General features: G+C 39.4%; 3 protein-coding genes across 4 annotated transcripts in view; 2 read left to right on the forward strand and 1 right to left on the reverse strand.

Moving 5' to 3' along the window:
- LOC307018629 (uncharacterized protein) overlaps positions 1 to 9763 on the reverse strand; it is an 18931-nt gene extending 9168 nt beyond the window's left edge. The window contains exon 1 of the mRNA XM_079648960.1: positions 9623 to 9763. Within this exon, the coding sequence (XP_079505086.1) occupies positions 9623 to 9626 (4 nt within the window). The 5' untranslated portion in view covers positions 9627 to 9763. The remainder of the gene's footprint in view (positions 1 to 9622) is intronic.
- The window catches only part of LOC307018626 (uncharacterized protein), a 143176-nt gene that overhangs the window by 63726 nt on the left and 59806 nt on the right, over positions 1 to 19644 (forward strand). The gene's annotated exons all lie outside the window — the stretch shown is intronic.
- Positions 4820 to 8460, forward strand: LOC307018622 (E3 SUMO-protein ligase ZBED1-like). The gene is made up of 3 exons (XM_079648954.1): positions 4820 to 5892; positions 6562 to 7181; positions 7350 to 8460. The coding sequence occupies exons 1-3, from the start codon at positions 5046 to 5048 to the stop codon at positions 7752 to 7754; spliced, it is 1872 nt and encodes a 623-aa protein (XP_079505080.1). The 5' UTR covers positions 4820 to 5045; the 3' UTR covers positions 7755 to 8460.

Raw genomic sequence — 19644 nt, forward strand, 5'->3', positions numbered from 1 at the left:
GATGTCAATCATCAAAATCGACCAAGGAGGGCCAGAGATATGGAAAATCCACCCAAATGACCCCAGAAGTGTTTTTTTGTTGCTTAATCTCTCTAAAAAGGTCAAATGTAACTTGTTTTGCATCAATCTTGATACAGGGTACTTATTATATGTTGTACTTTGGATTCCTAAAGCTTTTAGTCTACCTTACCATCTTCCAAGAGTAGTTTTCACTATAAGTAAAAAAGAATCTTTGGACGGACACTATCATTTACAGTTTTTTACCATGTTCAATCTGAATTTTCTTTAAAAAAAAGAAACATCTATAATGATTCGGACTTTCCTACATCCAACTCACAGGCATATCATTACTTTGAGAAAAAAGATTATTAATTTTCCCCTTTTAGAAATCTAGTTATGGTCATTTGTTCTGGAAATGTCATGAGACCTGAAAAACCGGCTTGGGGCTTAACAGGTAACTTGACAGCCCTAATATATACAGAATATATTATAAATACATGTTGGCAATAAGTGATTGATGAGATTTTACATTAATATATATATTAACATTTTAATTACTTAATGACCTTTGTGCTAGTTCCCCTATTCTTTATTAAGTAATATTGTAGATGTGTTTAATTTATTATTGAACATATTTATTCATTGTTTTCTTTATGAATTATTCTCGCGCAATTTGAATTAATCCAAAGTGTTTGTTTTTATTTGCTTTTACAAATTTCAAAAGAAAAGGTGAATAAAGAAGCACATTAAAACTAAAGTATCAATGTATGTCACATTTAACCAACTAGTGCCTACATGTATGGGTAATATTTAAATCAGTAAATTAAATGGCATATTATTTAATGTATGTATATTTATAAATATATTTATTTTGGTAGGTTTGCTCTTCACTAATACATTTTAATTATTATAATAAAGTACATGTGTCTAATTATACTTACATACTTTTACTTAAATAAGATATGAATGCAGTACTTTAACTTGTAATGGAGTATTTTCAACGACGCTGAAGTTGGCTTCCGATTTGGCAGTTAAAGGGAAAGTTGAGGGAAATGTATCATTTACAGCGCTGAGCGAACAATCCTCCGTGTTTGAACCTCTTAAAACGCTACATAGCCGATTTATTTGGACTGGATTATCCCAGAGAGTCCAAAGATTCTTTATAACACAGTTTGAGAATTGTGAAACCTTAATTCTATTTGTGAAAATACAAAAAAGGAAGATTATGCTGCTTTTTTCTCACCTTGACCACATAAGACCAGGGGCCTAATTTATAAAGGGATAAACGCAAAAGAAATGGCGAACGGCAGTTTCTAAGCAATGTTTGCGATTTATAAAATACTAACTTGACGGGAAAACGTGCGGTCCTCCACGCAAACTCTAACCCATGCGTACGCACTAAGCACAAAAACGGGAGAGACGAGAAACTGCGACACCGTTGGCAGAAGGAAGAATGGAGAGAAATATGTGGAAATAATACCATAAATAAAATGTTACCTCTCATTTATCATATATGAAGAATTCAATTTTCAAACATTGATTAAAGCCAATCTTAAAATGATTTAACAAACGCCTGTTTGAGACTCCTCAGTGCACACAAAAACATAACTGAGAGAAATAAATAAATACGGATATGTTATTTAAAACCACCTCGAATATGTTGTGACATGTTTTCTCATAAATGATGCAGGAGGACAGATTTCCGTCTAAACTGACGCCGTTTTGCATTTTTATAGGTTGTAGATACGAGCATGGTTTTATATATGTTTAATACATGTTTAATCGTGTTTTATGCCGTTTGCCAAGACTTGATAAATCGCTCTTAAAACACAGGAGGTATGGAAACTAAGAGCAGCATATGTGGTCAATTGTACACAACATTTCCTTTAACTGGTGGATATAGAGATGCTGCGGGGGGGGGGGGGGGATTCCCTGATCATTTCTTACAGTTTCTCATTAAGGGGGGGGGGTCTCCTGTCCCCGGTACAAACACACTGCTTGAGGAAGGCTATGCCATAAACTGTTATTATGGGTCAGGTTAATCTAGCGCCCTTCCGACGTGAGCGTGGTTCTTGCCGGGCAGCCAAGTGGGGTCAGCTAAGAACCGGTTTTCTGTGTTTAGAGCCGGCTCCGCTGCGGCTGAAACAGGAAGAACCAGAGCTAAATCAGGCTGTAGCCCGCAACTGGCTCTGGACTCAGAACCAGAGAAGAACCAGTTAAGCACCAGAATGGTTCTTGAACCGGTTTGGTTTATTGGGAGCTTGCAAACCACTTAAGATTACTGGAGTGTGGTGCTGTTGCTTTGGTCTGGATCTGTGAGCTAACCACGCCCCGTTCATTTGCATATAAGGAATGGGAATGTGGCATTATGAAATAAAAGTCTCTTGAAATAAATAAATGTGTCATTATGAAATAAAAGTCCCATGAAATAAATGTGTATTTAAATGTACAATGTATACATATTTATTGCCTCATTTATTTATTTCAGAATGTATTTCATAGGCATATATATATATATATATATATACATATATATATATATATACATACATATATACATACATATATATATATACATATATATATATATATACATATATATATATGAGATTTCAAAGGTATTTAATTTTTGAAAATCAGAATGTCCTGATTTTTTCTGAGTGACTAGTTGGGGTGGGGTATATATATATATATATATATATATATATATTTATTTAATTATTTATGTATTTATTTAATTTTGGCTTAAATGGCATTCCATAAGTATACTCCGGGGGATTTACCCGACGTTCAGTACCTTATAGTTGGCGTTCCTAACCGAGCTACCGTTCATAGCGTGTATGCTTCCGAGATAAACAACGACGCTACCGAGAGGTAGACATGCTAGGCGAAAACATTGTTTTCATGCCAGCTACAATGAATGACCAAACGTAGCAGACTACCCGTATAAGATTGCAATTGTAAATACGTTCTTGCTAGCGTAATATGAACCACTTTTGTTCATAGTGGTTTTATTACACAGAACAAGCCATTGACACAGTGCTAACTGGGCTAACGAAGTTGCTAGCGTTTACATATATCAACTACAATGTCAGCAGATGGCCTTACATGTTTCTCATAGCACGACATCACACACACACAAAATACTCATTTACAGTATACTCCGGGTGATTTACTGTACGGTCAGTTGCAAAACTTAATTACATTATAGTTGGCTTTCCTAGCATGTATGCTACAAAGCTAAACAACAAGGCTACCTATAGCTAGACATTCTAGGAAAAACATTGTTTTTATGCAAGCTAAAAATAATGACCGACTCGTAGCAGACTACCGTATAAGATTGCAATTGTAAACACGTTATTGCTAGCCTAATATGAACCACTAGCTTTTGTTTATAGTAGGTTGGCTTATTACACTGAACAACTAGCAAACGTAGGTTAGCCTATACAAAAACTGATGCTCCGCTCAGAGCTGAAAAAACACTGTGTTAGACATGGGCGGAGCCTCTCTGCTGGTTGACACCAGGGCTCACAGGGAGGGGGGCAGGAGCTCAAACAAGCCGTTTAGGGCAGAGAGTGAATACCGGTGAATACACATACTTTACAGAGATGCTGTATGCGAAACCAATGTGAGCTTGGAAAATTGCACAATATAAACCTATTTTAGTATACCTCAACAATGGAATTATGATCAGTGGAAATGGCCATGACATGTCTCCATTAAAAAACTAACTAACTTTCTACGAATAAATTCAAGATGTTTTTTAAGATAGACTATATACTGTACATGTTCTGAAGCCACTGTGGCCTCAAGATGCTTCCGACGCAACATTCAATAGCTTTAGCCAACGAGCTGCTGGGTCAGGTGAGGCTGCAGCAGCTCTGTGCCCTGATGTGAGCTACATCATCTGTCTTTTGGAGTATGTGGTGTTCTAAGGCTCTGTGCCTGTTAGCATGTTAGCCTAGCTCCTGCTGGGTGACAGACCCTGCAGTTTGTGATGGACTCTTACTGCACTGGCAGAAAGAACATAATTGCGAGGCCTGGTCTCCTGAAAAGCAGGTGCAGCCTACCAACAAGAGCAGGGAGGAGGAGACACATGTTGGCACAGTCATGCATTACAATCATAAAGCAAAACAACAAAAACAGCAAAGCAGCATGAGCAGAACACTGAGAACACGCTGTGGTGTCTCATAGCAATGCGGTGCAAATTATTTATGACTGGATCATTTATTAATTGCTGTTAAAGCATCAACAGTTAGGATCATTTTATTAAAGTTAAAGCAAAACTTACTAAAGCATTCTGTGAGGATAATAAGTTAATTTGAAGCAGACTCAGTGTCAGGGTTGGGGGAAAATAGGACCCAAATGCAGTAAAATTACTAAAAGGTCAGGTAATAAAAAGCAAATTTTATTTTCCAAAGCTGAATGACAAAAGAAAACAAGATACAACTTAACATACCAAAACCAGGGGAGGACGAGGAAGTATCAGGAAAAAAAACCTCAGGAACAAACATGGAGCAGCGTGACAGGTAGCATGGACAAGAGCAAAGAGACTAACAGGTATCATAGACGCGAAACGACGAACAGACATGGAGCACAGGGGAAGACAAGACAATGCGAAAAAAGCACTGAAATCTCCCTTTTTTGTATTTTCACAAATAGAATCTCAAACTGTGTTATAAAGAACGTTTAGACTCTCTGGGATAATCCAGTCAAGATTTGATGAGTCTAGGTATAGTGGTTTTGGATAAGGACCTGGGGCCTCATTTATGAAAGGGATATATGCTCAAAAAATGGCCTACGCCAGTTTTAGGGCTGAACGATCTATCGTTTTAGACCGAAAATCGCGATCTCAGACAACACGATTTTGGGATCGTCAAAGCTGCGGTTTTTCTTGGTGCATAATAATAATAATTTCGTCAATAATTTCACATGAATGCCCAAGGCTCTGTGCCAGCTACCAATCAGAAAGCTGCAGCCTGCGCGTGACCAGATGACGTGTTCTCCACCCCAATCAGTGTGTAGCTCGTCATTAAATTTCAAGCATGGCAGAAGCGGGAGCAGAAGCGGAGCCGACTAAATTAATACCAAAAAGAAACAGCACGTCGGTCATTTGGCAGTATTTTGGATTTGAGGATGATGATGAACACCAGAAACAGGTGATGTGCCAAACATGTCGTGTAAAAGTGGCTACATCGGCTGGCAATACCACCAATTTACATCGCCACTTGAGAGTTCACCACCTGAATTTGTATGAGCAGTGCATGGCGAAAAAGAACCGTGAAACATCAAGCAGCAGCCATACTTCTGCAAGTCAGCCAACAATAACATCATCGTTCGCCAGTGTGACGCCTTATGAAAAAACTAGCCGAAGACACAAGGAGATTACCGCTGCCGTAACGACTTACATATCGAAGGACATGGTGTCTGTAAACACAGTGACCAAAGACGCATTTAAAAGTTTGCTACGCACAATGGATAAGAGGTATGTTCTGCCCTCCCGCACATACTTCAATCAAGTTGCCATCCCACAGCTCTACACAGAATGTAAGGCTAAAGTTCTAAATGATCTGGAAAACACGGAGTTTTATGCGTCAACTACTGATCTGTGGTCAAGCAGAACGACCGAGCCCTACATGAGTTTGACCGTGCATTTCGTCAACGCCAACTTCGAGTTGTGTAGCCGCTGCCTGCAGACAGCATACTTCCCCACTGACCATACAGGGGAGAATATTGCCATGGGGCTGAAGGAGTGCTTGGCCAACTGGGGTCTAAAAGAAGAGGCCCAGACGTGCATAACAACAGACAACGCTACAAATATGATCAAAGCAATGGAACTTAACCAATGGACCAGACTGCAGTGCTTCGGACACAGGCTGCATCTTGCAATTGGTAAGTACAAGAATGTGTGTTCGTGCGAGTGTGTATGTTTACAAAGTTACTACAAGTGTGAGAGTTCGTATTATCCTCGCAGAGGCCCTAGTCTCTGCTATATTACTCTGCCCTCAAACACAGTTGGGAGGGGGGAGGGACGAAGCGCCGAGAGGTTTGTTGTCAAGCTGTAGTTAGCTGACCAACTGTTAGCGCAATGCTACTTTAACATACTGTTTATCCTAGTGAGAAAAATGAACCCTTTCATGGGTAAACTTTAAAACCTCCCAATACTGCTTGCTTCTGTTTAATTGCGGATTGCCGAGAGATGCAAAGGCGGTCTCCCCTATTTTTGAAGCCCTTACTAATGGGTCAATGACGTTTTTGTAGTAGCAGATGTCAGGGTGGTGCAACCACAGCTGATGCCACTATATTACGAATTAAATGATTTTTTGTTTTTTAGTGGAATATCTAAAAAGCATATTCCTTGCTTGTACATTAATTACCAATTACAAATTAATTTATGGGCAATAACTTACTGTGGTAGTACCACCTGACGTCTGCTGCTAAAAAAACGTAATTGAACTTAATACAAGATGACAACAGATGTAATCAATATGTTATGAATTCTGTGTTATGAGCTATCCTTATGGCTTTTCATACTGTAATACATGTAATGTTTTCCACCAGAAAATGCTGTCAAAGATGATCAAAGAATCAAACGGGCCACAGGACTTTGCAAGCAGCTGGTTGCGGTCTTCACTCACAGCTGGAAGAAGAAGAGGGCATTCAAACAGGCACAGCAAGACTTAAACCTACCTCAACAGTCACTGGTCACTGAATGTCCGACACGATGGGGCTCCCGGCAGAAAATGATTGGGAGGGTGTTGGAGCAGAGCAAGGCACTGTGCCAGGTTCTGTCTGAAGACAGGAAGACGCGGCACCTGATCCCCACTTGGCAAGACATAGATGTACTTGAATCTGTAAACAATGCCCTCGGTCCTCTTCAGGAGTTCACAGACGCCCTCTCAGGTGAGGACTACGTAAGCGTGTCATACCTGAAGCCAGTGCTCCATCTCCTCAGAACAGCAACGCTTGCTGAAACTGACCAGGACACGAATCTCACCAAGGAGATCAAATCAAGAGCTCTCCACTACATTGAAGAGAAATACAGCGACCCAGTGACACAGGAGCTCTTGGACATCACATCCTTCCTTGATCCAAGATTCAAGACAAGCTACATAAGCGAAGAGAATGTCCCATACATCAAAGACAGAGTGAAGATGGAAATGGAACAGGTGGCACAAAAGGTAAGCTGTCCTTTTTCTTTGTTGTTTCAAAATAAAACAAAAAGTTGTATTTTTAGTTTTTTTTAACTATACTCTACTGACATTTTAAACTTTTAGACAAAATGCCTCGTTGGTCTTAATCACAACTGATAGCAAAACATTGATGCCTCTTATTACTGTGTGTTGTAGGAGCAGAGGGCTTGTGTCACAACCCATACCATGCCCCTGAGTGCAGAAGAAGAACCACCATCCACCTCTACAAAACGAAAGCGGTCACTGGGCAGCTTTTTTAAGACCAAGGTGGTCCCTGCTTCCTCTACTGTGCAGTTGGAGGATACCATTAAAGCAGAACTGGACAACTACCTCATAACTCCTACCATTGATGGAGAGCAAGATCCACTGGCCTGGTGGAGAGTGCACAATGTCAACTTCCCATGGCTTAGCAAGTTGGCTCGTAAGTACCTTTGCATACCAGCAACGAGTGCACCATCAGAGAGACTGTTCAGTGCCAGTGGCAATATTGTCACATGTCAGCGTGCATGTCTGAAGCCAGCAAAGGTTGACATGTTGGTTTTCTTGGCCAAAAATCTCTGAAGGGATGAAGGGGAAGATTTATTGATTTTTGTTGTTGTTCTTCTGCACTTTGCCCTGAAATCTCTTATCGGCACCTTACCCTGACATGTCTTTGTTCCATTAAAAAAGATGTTCACTCTTTTTTACTTATCTTTTGTATACAGACTAGATGTAAAATAATTTAACCAGTTTGACATCTTTTCTTGATGAGGAAAATGTAGGGTAATTTAAACTTTTTAAATTATTATGATTATTATTATTTATTTTTACTACCTTTACATTTCACTTCCTCTTGCCACTTTATTTGAAGAAGAAGCACAGGTTTCTGAATACACGGGTTGAATATCTGTAACTGCTGCTGATGTTGATGTTCATAATAGCTCCTTTGAGCCATTTTGCACTACTTTTAAGGTAAGACTTCTTTTTTTGCTCAATTTTGTTGTTATAATTTATAATTTGTATGTAGCCTACGTTATTTTACAAAAGTGCAATTATTTTGATGCTGCTGAGCCATTGATCTTTTTAATGCTTGATATTTTGTTAATAAACAGTCTTGCATTTGAAATCTGTTGCCAGCCGTTTTCATTCTTGCATTATCTTAATGAAATTCATTGTTTTAATTAATTTACACTGAAACTTGATTTAAAGAAAATAAATCGTGGTTGAAATCGAAACCGCAATCTCTGCCAGAAAAATCGCAATTTCAATTTTTTCTTAAAATCGTTCAGCCCTAGCCAGTTTCTACGCAATGTTTGCGATTTATAAAATACTAACTTGACGGGAAAATGTGCGGTCCTCCACGCAAACTCTAACCCATGCGTACGCACTAAGCACAAAAACGGGAGAGACGAGAAACTGCGAAACCGTTGGCAGAAGGAAGAATGGAGAGAACTATGTGGAAATAATAGCATAAATAAAATGTTACCTCTCATTTATCATATATGAAGAATTCATTTTCACAAATTGATTAAAGCCAATCTTAAAATGATTTAACAAACGCCTGTTTGAGACTCCTCAGTGCACACAAAAAAATAACTTGGAGAAATAAATAAATACGGATATGTTATTTCAAACCACCTCGAATATGTTGTGCTAATGTTATGAAATGTTTCATCATAAATGATGCGGTAAGCAGGAGGACAGAATTACGTCTAAACTGACGCCGTTTTACATTTCTATAGGTTGTAGATACGAGCATGGTTTTATATACTATCATGTTTAATCATGTTTTATGCCGTTTGCCAATACTTGATAAGTCCCTCGTAAAACACAGGAGGTATGGAAACTAAGAGCACCATATGTGGTAAATTGTACAGCTAATATAACACAACACATTAGTTGTATTTCCTTTAACTGGTGGATATAGAGTTGCTGGGGGGGGGGGGGGGGGGGGGGGGTGGTGTCTCCTGTCCCCGGTACAAACAAACTGCCTGAGGAAGGCTATGTGTATTTATTTTGTTATTAACCTTTTTCGGACCACTTATTTATTTATTTATTTTGGTGACGATCCGACCTCCATGCTGCTACTCCGGTTCAAACTGCATCCACCAAACAATATAATTTATCTCGACCTCCACAAAATAACCAAAATCTGACACGGTGTGAGATGTCTTTTTTAGCTGTTCTGTCGTCATTTCCTGCGATCTTTCGAGCCAATTCAGCGTCGTGTAATTTCAGTGTGGTTTTTGTACTTTTACGTCAGGATCTAGGCTACTACCTGCAGCAAGTGCTGGTAATGCAATGCAAACTCCGTTAAACACACCGTTTCTCTCTCCATCAAACTCTCAATCTGACTATGTTGCTAACGTGTTTCCAGCTAGCATGCTAAGCTAGCTCTTATAGTCAGAGGTAAACGTTCCAGAAAAAAGAGCACACAGTCCATTACTTACCCATTCAGACGTTTATCCAGACACACAGATGATGGATCAGTAGTGCTGGAGCTCACCACTCACTTTCTCAGGAACATAGAGTGAGAAAACCGTAGCCACGAGACGCCACCTCGATACCCTTCTTATTATACATCCATGCTCTTCTTCTTCTTCTTCTTCTCTTGCTTTTGGCGGATTGCAAACAACTTAAAAGGTGCATACCGCCACCTACTGTACATGAGTATGCATCATCACGTCATTCCAACTCATTAACCTATGTTCTACTCAAAATAAAAATAAATTTATAAAACCATTAAATAAATAAAACACAACAAAACAAATCTATGTTCTTTCCTGACCTAATGTTAAATTATTTTTCCTACCCCAGTTTCACTCAAAAATGTAAACAGTGCCTTTCTGGTAGCTTTTACTCCCTCTCCTTTTGTTCCCAAAACACCAACCACACTCCACTCCCTCTCTGCCTCTAAGACTTTAGCCTTTAATTGTTCTCTTTCCGCTTTATAGATGTCACAATTTAACAATATATGTTCTACATCTTCTTTTACTGCACAGTTCCCACACTTGTTACTGTCACTTTCCCCCATGATATACAGCGTACTGTTCAAAGCCGTGTGATTTATTCGGAGTCTAGCCATCATGATTTCCTCCCTTCTGTTTCTTTCTTTATGAATATTAATTGTAATTGTATTTTGTACTTTGTGATAGTCCTTGCCTTTCTGGTCTTCCTCCCACCTTTTCTGCCAGATCTCCATCCCTTTCTTCTTAATGACTGCTTTTCCCTCTCCTTTACCAAGTTGAACTGGTAGTGTTATTTGCTTTTGTAGTGCAGTTTTTGCTAATCTATCAGCACACTCGTTCCCTTTCACCCCCTCATGTGCAGGCACCCAGCAGAACTGCAGATCTATGCCGCTTCTGTGCAGTCTTAACAGGCTATGATTCAGTTCTATGAGAATGTCTTCTCTAGTAGTTGTTGTTGATTGTATGCTTTGTAATATGGACAATGAATCTGTACATATAACCACCCTATCTGGTCTGACCTCTTCAACCCACTGCAATCCTATTATTACAGCAAGCATTTCTGCTGTATACACTGATAATTGATCAGATGTTCTTTTTAAAATAGATATTTTAAAGTCTGGGATGTATATGCCAAGTCCAACACGCTCTTCCTTGTTCTTAGAGCCATCTGTATAAATTTGTAGGTAATTGTAGTACTTTTCGTTCAGATACATACTTGTTTTAATTCCCACTTCATTTATTTGCCACTCTTTTTTCCTTTCTATGATATTCATATCTATGTTAGCTTCTGGGAACAGCCATGGGGGAACACTGCTAAATGGGGTTGCTTTGGCAAACGTGATATTCTCCACTTCATAGGCCCTCGTTCTTTCCTTACTCGTCCAGCCAAACCCACGTCCCTGGAATTTTGCATATTCCCAGCAATCCTGTAATATTCTGTTTGAAATATTTTCTTCTCCACTACCTTGTAGTCTGACCCAGTATGACAGAGCAAGTTTCTCTCTTCTGATCTCCAGAGGTGTCTCTCCTGCTTCTATCAGAACTGCATTAATAGGGGATGACTTTATTGCTCCAATACACAGCCGCAATGCTTTATATTGTATTCTATCAATTTTTAAAAGCGATGTTTTTGCTGCTGCTCCATATACTATACAACCGTAATCTATTGTGGACCTCATAATTGATCTGTAAATGTCTATTAATGCTTGTTTATCTGCGCCCCAGTTGCATCCAGCTACAGCTCGCAATAAATGTAATACTTTTTTGCATGTTTTTCTTTAATTCTCTAAATACATTATTTCGCTCTTTAATAGCCCTGCTGCATTCCTCATTCCACCATGGCACCACTTTCTTCCTACCCTTGATTGTTGTTTTGGGTATACTGTTCTCTGCTGCATTCAGTATATGTTGCGTTATTTGGCTTGTAATGACCTCTATGCTTCCCTCTGATGTTAGCAGGTGTACCGACTCCTCACACCATATCCTAAATTTCCCCCAATCAGCTTTAGCAAAGCACCACCTGGTTATTACACCTCCTTCCTGCATATATACATTAGTATTCATTTTAGTAAGCACTGGATAATGGTCACTTCCTACAGTGGAGCTATTCAAAACAAACCATTCGCATGTATGAACCAAACAGTTTGACACTAATGTCAGATCCAGGCATGAGACTTTCCCCCTGTGTACATCTACTCTTGTGCCATGTCCATAATTAAGGCATACTAGTGTTCTTTCCTCCAGCATTTCTTCCACTATATTTCCGTTACTATCTGTATGGTTGCTGCCCCATAGACTGTTGTGTGCATTGAAATCACCACACCAAACTTCCTTCCTATGTTTATTGCCTGCTATTTCTTTAAACATATCAGTGGTTAGATTTTTACATGGGTTGTATAAATTGATTATCCTAATGTTATCTTGTTTCCTAGGGTTGCAAATTTCCACTATAATACACTCTATATCATCAGGAGATTGCACCTCCCTATATACCACACCATCTTTGAGAAACGTGGCACACCCTCCACCATTTTGACTATTAGCTCTATCATGCCTTATACAGCTAAATCCTGGAATGACAAAGTCTAATTGAGGTCGTAACCAGGTTTCTTGCACACATATTACCTCAGGGACCACCTCTAGCTCATATATATATTTCTTGAATTCTTGACCATTAGCTATGAGGCTTCTTGCGTTCCACTGTAGTATGTGCAGAACCATGATTAAGGATCTAACCCTCATCCTGATTTTCATTTTCCCAAGCTCCATTTATAGCTAACATTGCATGTATCTGATCTGCTTTAATATCTTTCATGTCTAGGAATTTTCCAGCTGCCTCCACAATGGCTTTGATTCTATCACTTTTCTTTTTTAACTGTAATGCAACATTTACAGTATGGCATATGAATACCACAAAATTCACCTTTTTCACTCCTACAACATCATCATCCTCTTTACTCTTGGTGGCGCTGTGGGGTTGGATTTGAAGATTACTTTTTGGTTTGTTCCTGCCATTTTGTATTGTAATGCTCTGCTCCATTACACTAGGGGTCTTATTGGTTGTTATTGTTCCCCTTACTTTCTTTATTGCTTCTGCGTATGAAACTTTGTTTGTAATCTTAACCCTCTGCACCTCTCTGGCCTCTCTCTGCACTTCACATCCTCCAAACGCAGCACTGTGATCTCCTCCGCAGTTACAACATTTAACCTTTGCATCCTTTTCACATTTTCCATACTCATGTTTTCCTCCGCATCTCGCACACCTTAGCTGCCCTTTACACTGCTGCGCTGTGTGCCCCATTCGTTGACATGTGTAACACCTGAGAGGTTTGGGAATGTACTCCCTAACAGTGAAGTTCAAATATCCCATTTGTACTGCCTTAGGTAATGTTCTCAAACTGAATGAGAACTGATAATGTTTCTTTGAATTTGCCATCCCGTTTGCTTTTAAGCCTTCCACTACTTTACCTCCTTTTAATTCACTTTTAATATCTTCCACTGACATGTCCAATGGTACTCCTGAAATTACTCCTCTCAGTTTTGCCATTGCTCCTGGGACATGCGCCTTCATTTTCTCCCCATTCAGTGAGTTCATTCCCAGAATCTTTTCCTGCTGCTGTTTGTTATTGGCATGTATCAAAACCCGCTTGTTGTTCATGAATTTAGCAAACTTAATTTTTCCAATCTCTTTTTCAATTGCTTTGGTAAGTTTAATCGGGTGGTAATGCCCACCATCCTGATTGAATTATATTACAACTTTCCACTCGTGTTCTAGTTCTTTATCCAACATTGCTTGGCTGACACTTTGACTGATTTTTGATTTTTTGCTTTGATTAGCCTTGTCGGCTTCACCCGACCAATCCGACCAACTTCTAGCTCTTTCTGAACTATCTCTTTCTTTCAAAGATCTTTTCTTCCTCGCAGCTTTGGATATCATCCAGTCCATATCGTCTCTTTGGCTACCATCTGAGCTGGTTGACATGATGAAACACTCAATGTACAGTTTATGCAAATCCGCCAAAAAATAACAGTCCAATGCTACCGTTTCTGTATGTATCCGAGTTTTCCGATTCTCTCTGAGCTTTCTGTCACGCGTCTCCGACTTCACTTCCACTTCCGGGTTGTTCGTCCGACCTCTGACCAAAAACTTTCTCTCTCTCTTCCCCGCTTGCTGGTCAGCTGACGTTCGTCACATGATAGAAACAGAGGCATTCTACATCCATGCTCGACACAGGTTCTTCTTTTTCTTCTCTCAGTTTTTCTTCTTCTTCTTCTTTCGTGTTTATTGGCGGTTGGCAAACCAACTTGTAGGTGCATTACCGCCACCAACTGGACTGGAGTGTGGACAAGAGACTATGCAGAAAACAATAAACAAAACAAACAAAACAAAACAAAGAACCAAAACTCTAGATTATTTTAAATTGATCAATTTCTCTTAGAAATTTAATAATCTCACAATACATATTGCCTGATGTTTTCCCTAACAGCCCTGATAGCGACAAGTCATGGAATTGTGCTTTCTTCAGTGTCTGGAAAAGCACATTTCTTTGAGTACTATATTTCCTGCAAAGCAGTAAAACATTCTCAACAGTTTCTGGCTGGCTACAGTGTATACACTTTCCGGTTGGATGCTTTCCTATTATACTTAAAGTATGATTGAGACCTGTATGACCTATTCTCATCCGAGAAATGACATTTTCCTCCCTTCTTTTAAACCCCACCTTCCTTCCATCCCCCACATACCTTTGAATGTTATAAAGATGTCTTCCTGTATCATTAAGGTCCCAATGTTCTTGCCATGTTGTTTGTGCATATTTCTGTATGAATGTTTTAACCTCCGCTTTGCTGAGTGGAACTTCTATGTCTATGTTCATACTTCTGAGTCTTTGTTTGGCCAGAATATCCACCTGTTCATCACCCTCCACACCAACATGAGCAGGAACCCAGATGAAACGAGTTGCTATGCCTTTGATTTGCATTTTATACAAAATTAGAAATATTTCATTTATTATGTCCATTCTAAATGAAGATCTGCCTGATCGTATACTCGATAAAGCTGAAAAGCTGTCAGATGCAATTACACTATTATGTATTTCTTTCTCCTCTATCCATTTCAATGACAACACCAATGCCAACAACTCTGTGGTGTATACTGACAAATGGTCTGTTACCCTTTTCTTTATATTTGTATTACTCACTGGGATATAAACTGCTGCCCTGTCTCTGGATCTTTTGAGCCATCTGTAAATATGATTGTTGAGTCTGAGTGATATCTTGCAAAATAATTCTGGACTATGCGCCATACTGGCAGTTCTTTCTTTTCCTTTAACTCTTTTTGTATATTGAGGTCTACCCTTGGCAATGGGAATAACCAGGGTGGAATGGACGAGATTGGAACTGTGGGGCAATACTGTATTTGATTCAAACCTATACTTGCTTTAACATCGCCAATCCATCCAAAACTTGTTAAATGTGACTCATTGTGCTCCCAGCAGTCTTTCAAAAATACTTTTCGCAGGATGACTATCACTATGCCCCTGAAGGTTTACCCAGTATGCCAACATTAACTTCACTCTTCTTATCCTTAAAGGCATTTCTCCCATTACCACCTGTATTGCTGATACTGGAGATGCTTTAAAAGCTCCCCTACAAATTCTCAGGGCCTGAGCTTGTAGGACATCCAGCTTTTTAAACTAGACAATAAAAACCGACCAATAGTCGCAGTAGAGCCTTTGCTTGGCACTTCCGGGTATTTCTCCACTGGTTAACATGGGTTAACAATACCGTGTAACTGTCACGTTTTGAAGGGACAAAACATATTCACGTCTCCCGGCATGGTAAATTGTCACATGTTCACGTCTTGCCGTGATACCGGGTTGAATAAACCATATACTAAAAAAAAGATGAAAAGTTACATAATTTTCCAAAATGCAGATTAAAAACAAATCAAATCTACAAATCAAATCCTGTAGCAGTTCTTAGGATTCAGCAGCCCGGTATATATTACAGTTATTAAAGATGGCCTATGTATATAAAGTATATATTCCACATAAAGCACATATTGCAAATAGTTTGACGGTATTTAACAGCAGCAAGTTACACAATGTTATAATCGGGAGATAAGTTTCCTTTCATTTCGGCAAGCCTGGACAACAACGATAAAAACATTTCTTGCTCCCAAACCAATTGTGTATTTCATTACAAAAAGCAGTTATACCATATTATGTTTAGGTACGAATGAATTATATCCTCAAAACAATCGCACACATAAATAACAAAGGTAAATACGTAATTTAATAAATCCACAATATGATAACATTTTACAGATTAGTTTAATAAACTTTTACAAAACATAGGTTGATGTTATATCGGGGGGAAAATACATATTTGAACATTTCAATTAGTCTCTGCATATTTAAGTAATGCTAGTTTATATAACAGATGAACAGATGTACAATATCCAGAAAGTAGATGCAAAAAATATATATAGTGTTTGCATTTCCAACATATCCTCTGAAAGAGTGTTAGTCGTTGAGTTGAGTAGTGAGCCATTCGTTTTTTTTTCGTGGTGCGATGTCTGCTGAGAAGTCCTAGTATGCCTCGCTGACTTTGAGGACATCTGAGTCTGGCAGCTCCCCCGGCACGGCCTTGTAACGTGTACTCCTTTGAACATGTTTATATGATAATTAGGACTTTAAGAACAATTTTACACTCAGACAACAATCAAAAAGTTGTAGCAGGCTACATACAATTACTTGGGACAATATGTATTACCTTGCACCGTCACCAACTGTAAACTGCTTTGGCTTAGTGGAAATGAACACCATGTCACTCACTCTGCCTGGTTTCACACCCTATTAATTACACAAAAGAATTGTCAAATTAATTGAAAAGGTCATTGATGCAACATAGTAAATCAGCTCTTGGCAAAAAGGAAATACTCATTAAACCGTGGATTGGTTGTGAACACATACTGTACTTACCATGGTTCTTGGCTTGTGCCATCGCTGCTCTGTTTCAGTGCAGCCGAGGACAGGGGGTACAGCAGCCAGGTTGAGTGTGGAGTAGTGTGCGGTCTGGAACAGCAGTGCAACATTGTGGTTGCTGAGTGCTGTTCCAGCTACACAGGAACACTTTGCCACTGCAATCTCCACAGGGGAACAGTTCTTAAAACAAAATGTCAGTCATTTTAAATTTAGGACACTGCTTCAATACAACACAGAAAAATGAGAAAGCTGAGAGCAGGCTGATCAGGCAAGTGATACAGTAGGTGTGGGAAAAGGCTAAACCATGTCAGGCTGTCAGTCACATCACATACACAGAAGTTCTGCTCTTTGGAATACTGTAATTTAAGGACATTCAAACAGATAAACTTGTATAGCCTGTCTCAGCTCTCTCAATGTATTATCTTATATTATAACTACATAAAATAGTTTTAGTAGAACGTTGAACAGCTTAACATAGATGTAGGGTACAAAACCAGCACTTACCTAACACTGGCCAATACAAATAATTGGACCCTACATGGATTATACTAACCATTCAGTAAATAACAGCAGCCGTCACAACCAGTTTCTGGGGTTTCCATGAAAGCAGAGACGGTTTTCAACCTCTCATTAAGAATCTTTGATGAAAGCTAAGTTTGGGTTTAGCTAATGTATTTATCATTTTACACGAAAGGGTTACAAAACGAAAATAAATCTGTAGCCCCTTCCTGCTACACACACATAGCTAGCTACCAGTTGATGTGAGCAAATGTATTGTCACTATGTAATCTGTTGCAACACGTCAGCTAGCTGGGCTTATTTGAATCCTAAATCACAGTTTACCCACTCTAGCCACATCAAAACCCCAGAACATGAACCTAATTGAGGCTTTGAACCGATGAACACTTTTTATTTTCCTCCCTACTCTGAGATTGTGAGACTTTTCATGCTTTCTCATGGACCTGTAACAGCTATCCCTGATGCTCACTCTCCCTGAAGGTAGATCTTTGTTTGAAACTGTGGGGAATTGGATATCGTTCATGTTATCCAAAAAAACGTAATAGTACATAATTAAAACCCTTTACACTGTATCAAGACTATCAAGTTGTCAAAGTTAGCCAGTAACTACAGCTTTGTTTGTCACTTACCTTCATAATTGTCGACGTAACTGGATATGTTGCTACATCTTGAACCCCTTTTCTCTTTTGCTCCTCGGGGCTGAGCCTGCCGCTTGTACCAGCCGATGTACATCACTGATGTTAACCTTCGGTAGGTCTTGGAGACATCGAGTGTAAAATAGTGCCTATATAATATCTATACGCTATCTCTCTCGCTATCTATACGCTATCTATACGCTATCTATCGCTCTTCCCTCTACCACTCTACCGTAGAACGGAAGTTTACAACCGCACACTCAATGAACCGGAAGTTGATAGACGCCATCTTGTGCAACTAGCCTATTAGGCTTGTTTGAGACAAGCGAGACCTGCGCAGACCTGCGCACTTGCGATCAACGTCTTGCTAGTGCGTTGCATGATGGTTAGTCATTTTGTCCGACTTGCTCTGGAGGCTCGCCTACATGAGACATTGAAATCTTGCGGGACAAAGACGCCCGCAGACTTGAGAGCGAGGCGAGGTGGCGCTGTTCCTCTACACGGGCTGCGGAAGCGAAATGCTTGATGGGAAACGACTATCTTGTATCTCGAGCTGAGCGCTCATTGGTGGTTTTTACCTCGTGCTGCTGATGAAACTCTCCAATTGGCTCGGCAAAAGTTTGTTGTTGTTTTGTGTCAGTTTTACGTCGCCACTTCCATTCAATTTTTCATCATTGTTCCACAATGTTTTTCATCATGAAATTAATATCTATATACTAGTTTGACTGCTACCAGAATTGAAATGCAGTACTTTTACTGTGTACTTTGTGAGTAATCCTCTGTCAAATTCCCCTCCATAATACATAATGCATGTTTTCGGCTGTCTTTGATGAGTGATAAAAATACAATTTTACCATTAGTTCTTAATGAAATTGATACTGTTTGTCTTTGTATTAGTTAGCCTACTACTAACAATACATTTGTGGGGGAAACTTCTGAGTTTTGATGGCAAACACTGACGGTTTATTTGGAGCTTCAACATTTCACGGGCCACGAGTTGACCACACGGTTGAGATGCCACAATCAATTCTGAAGAACTCTACCCCAGACCCGTGTATTTAGTTAGTTCAGAGAGAATAATCAACACGTATGGGATTAGTTTTGTATCATAAAGATAAAGCAATACTTTCTCAGAATAAAGCAAAACTATTCAAGTCAAGCAAAATAAAATACATTTCAAAAATAAAACTATAAGCTGCAAACAAATCATTTGTGTAATAATCATGTAAACTATAAGTATTTTTTCTTTGTTTTAACATAGGTTTTTGTTTGCAGTTCTTGTTTCTTCTTTCTCAATGATCAGACTTTTGCTCTCGCTGCAGCTTTCTCATTTGCGCTCCTTCACTTTTTGTTTGAGATTCTGACACAAACCTCCCAGGTGGGAGGGACTTTCAGGGGTGCGTCCCCATTGGCTACTCAGTTTTTGAGTGACAGCCCAGTCCTCCAGCGATTGTACAGTGCAGGCAGCTGCGGTGCGGTAGCTGAGCGTGGATAGAACACCTCCTGAAGAACCAGCATTTCAATTATTATCATACTACAAGTGAAAATATATGTAAGTATTGATAATTTGTGTTGTTTGTGCTGTACTATACGGTCTTTTTATTTATTGTGTTGAGTGAGAAGTAAAGATGTGCTATGAAAGTTAGCTTTTACCTTTAGTTCCATAAAAACCTTTAGTTCCGTCCAAAAAAGAGCAGCGTCTCTCCTCTTCAGCTCAGAGATCTCCTGCTCCAGCTTCTCCTGGAGCTCTCTGACTCCACTCACTTCTCTCTCCTGCTGGGATCTGAGCTGCTGCTTCACATCAGAGCTTCTTTTCTCCATGAGACGGATCAGCTCAGTGAACATCTTCTCACTGTCCTCCACT

The sequence above is a fragment of the Notothenia rossii genome (assembly GCF_949606895.1).
Source record: "Notothenia rossii genome assembly, chromosome: 9".
NCBI classification, from domain to species: Eukaryota; Metazoa; Chordata; class Actinopteri; order Perciformes; family Nototheniidae; genus Notothenia; species Notothenia rossii.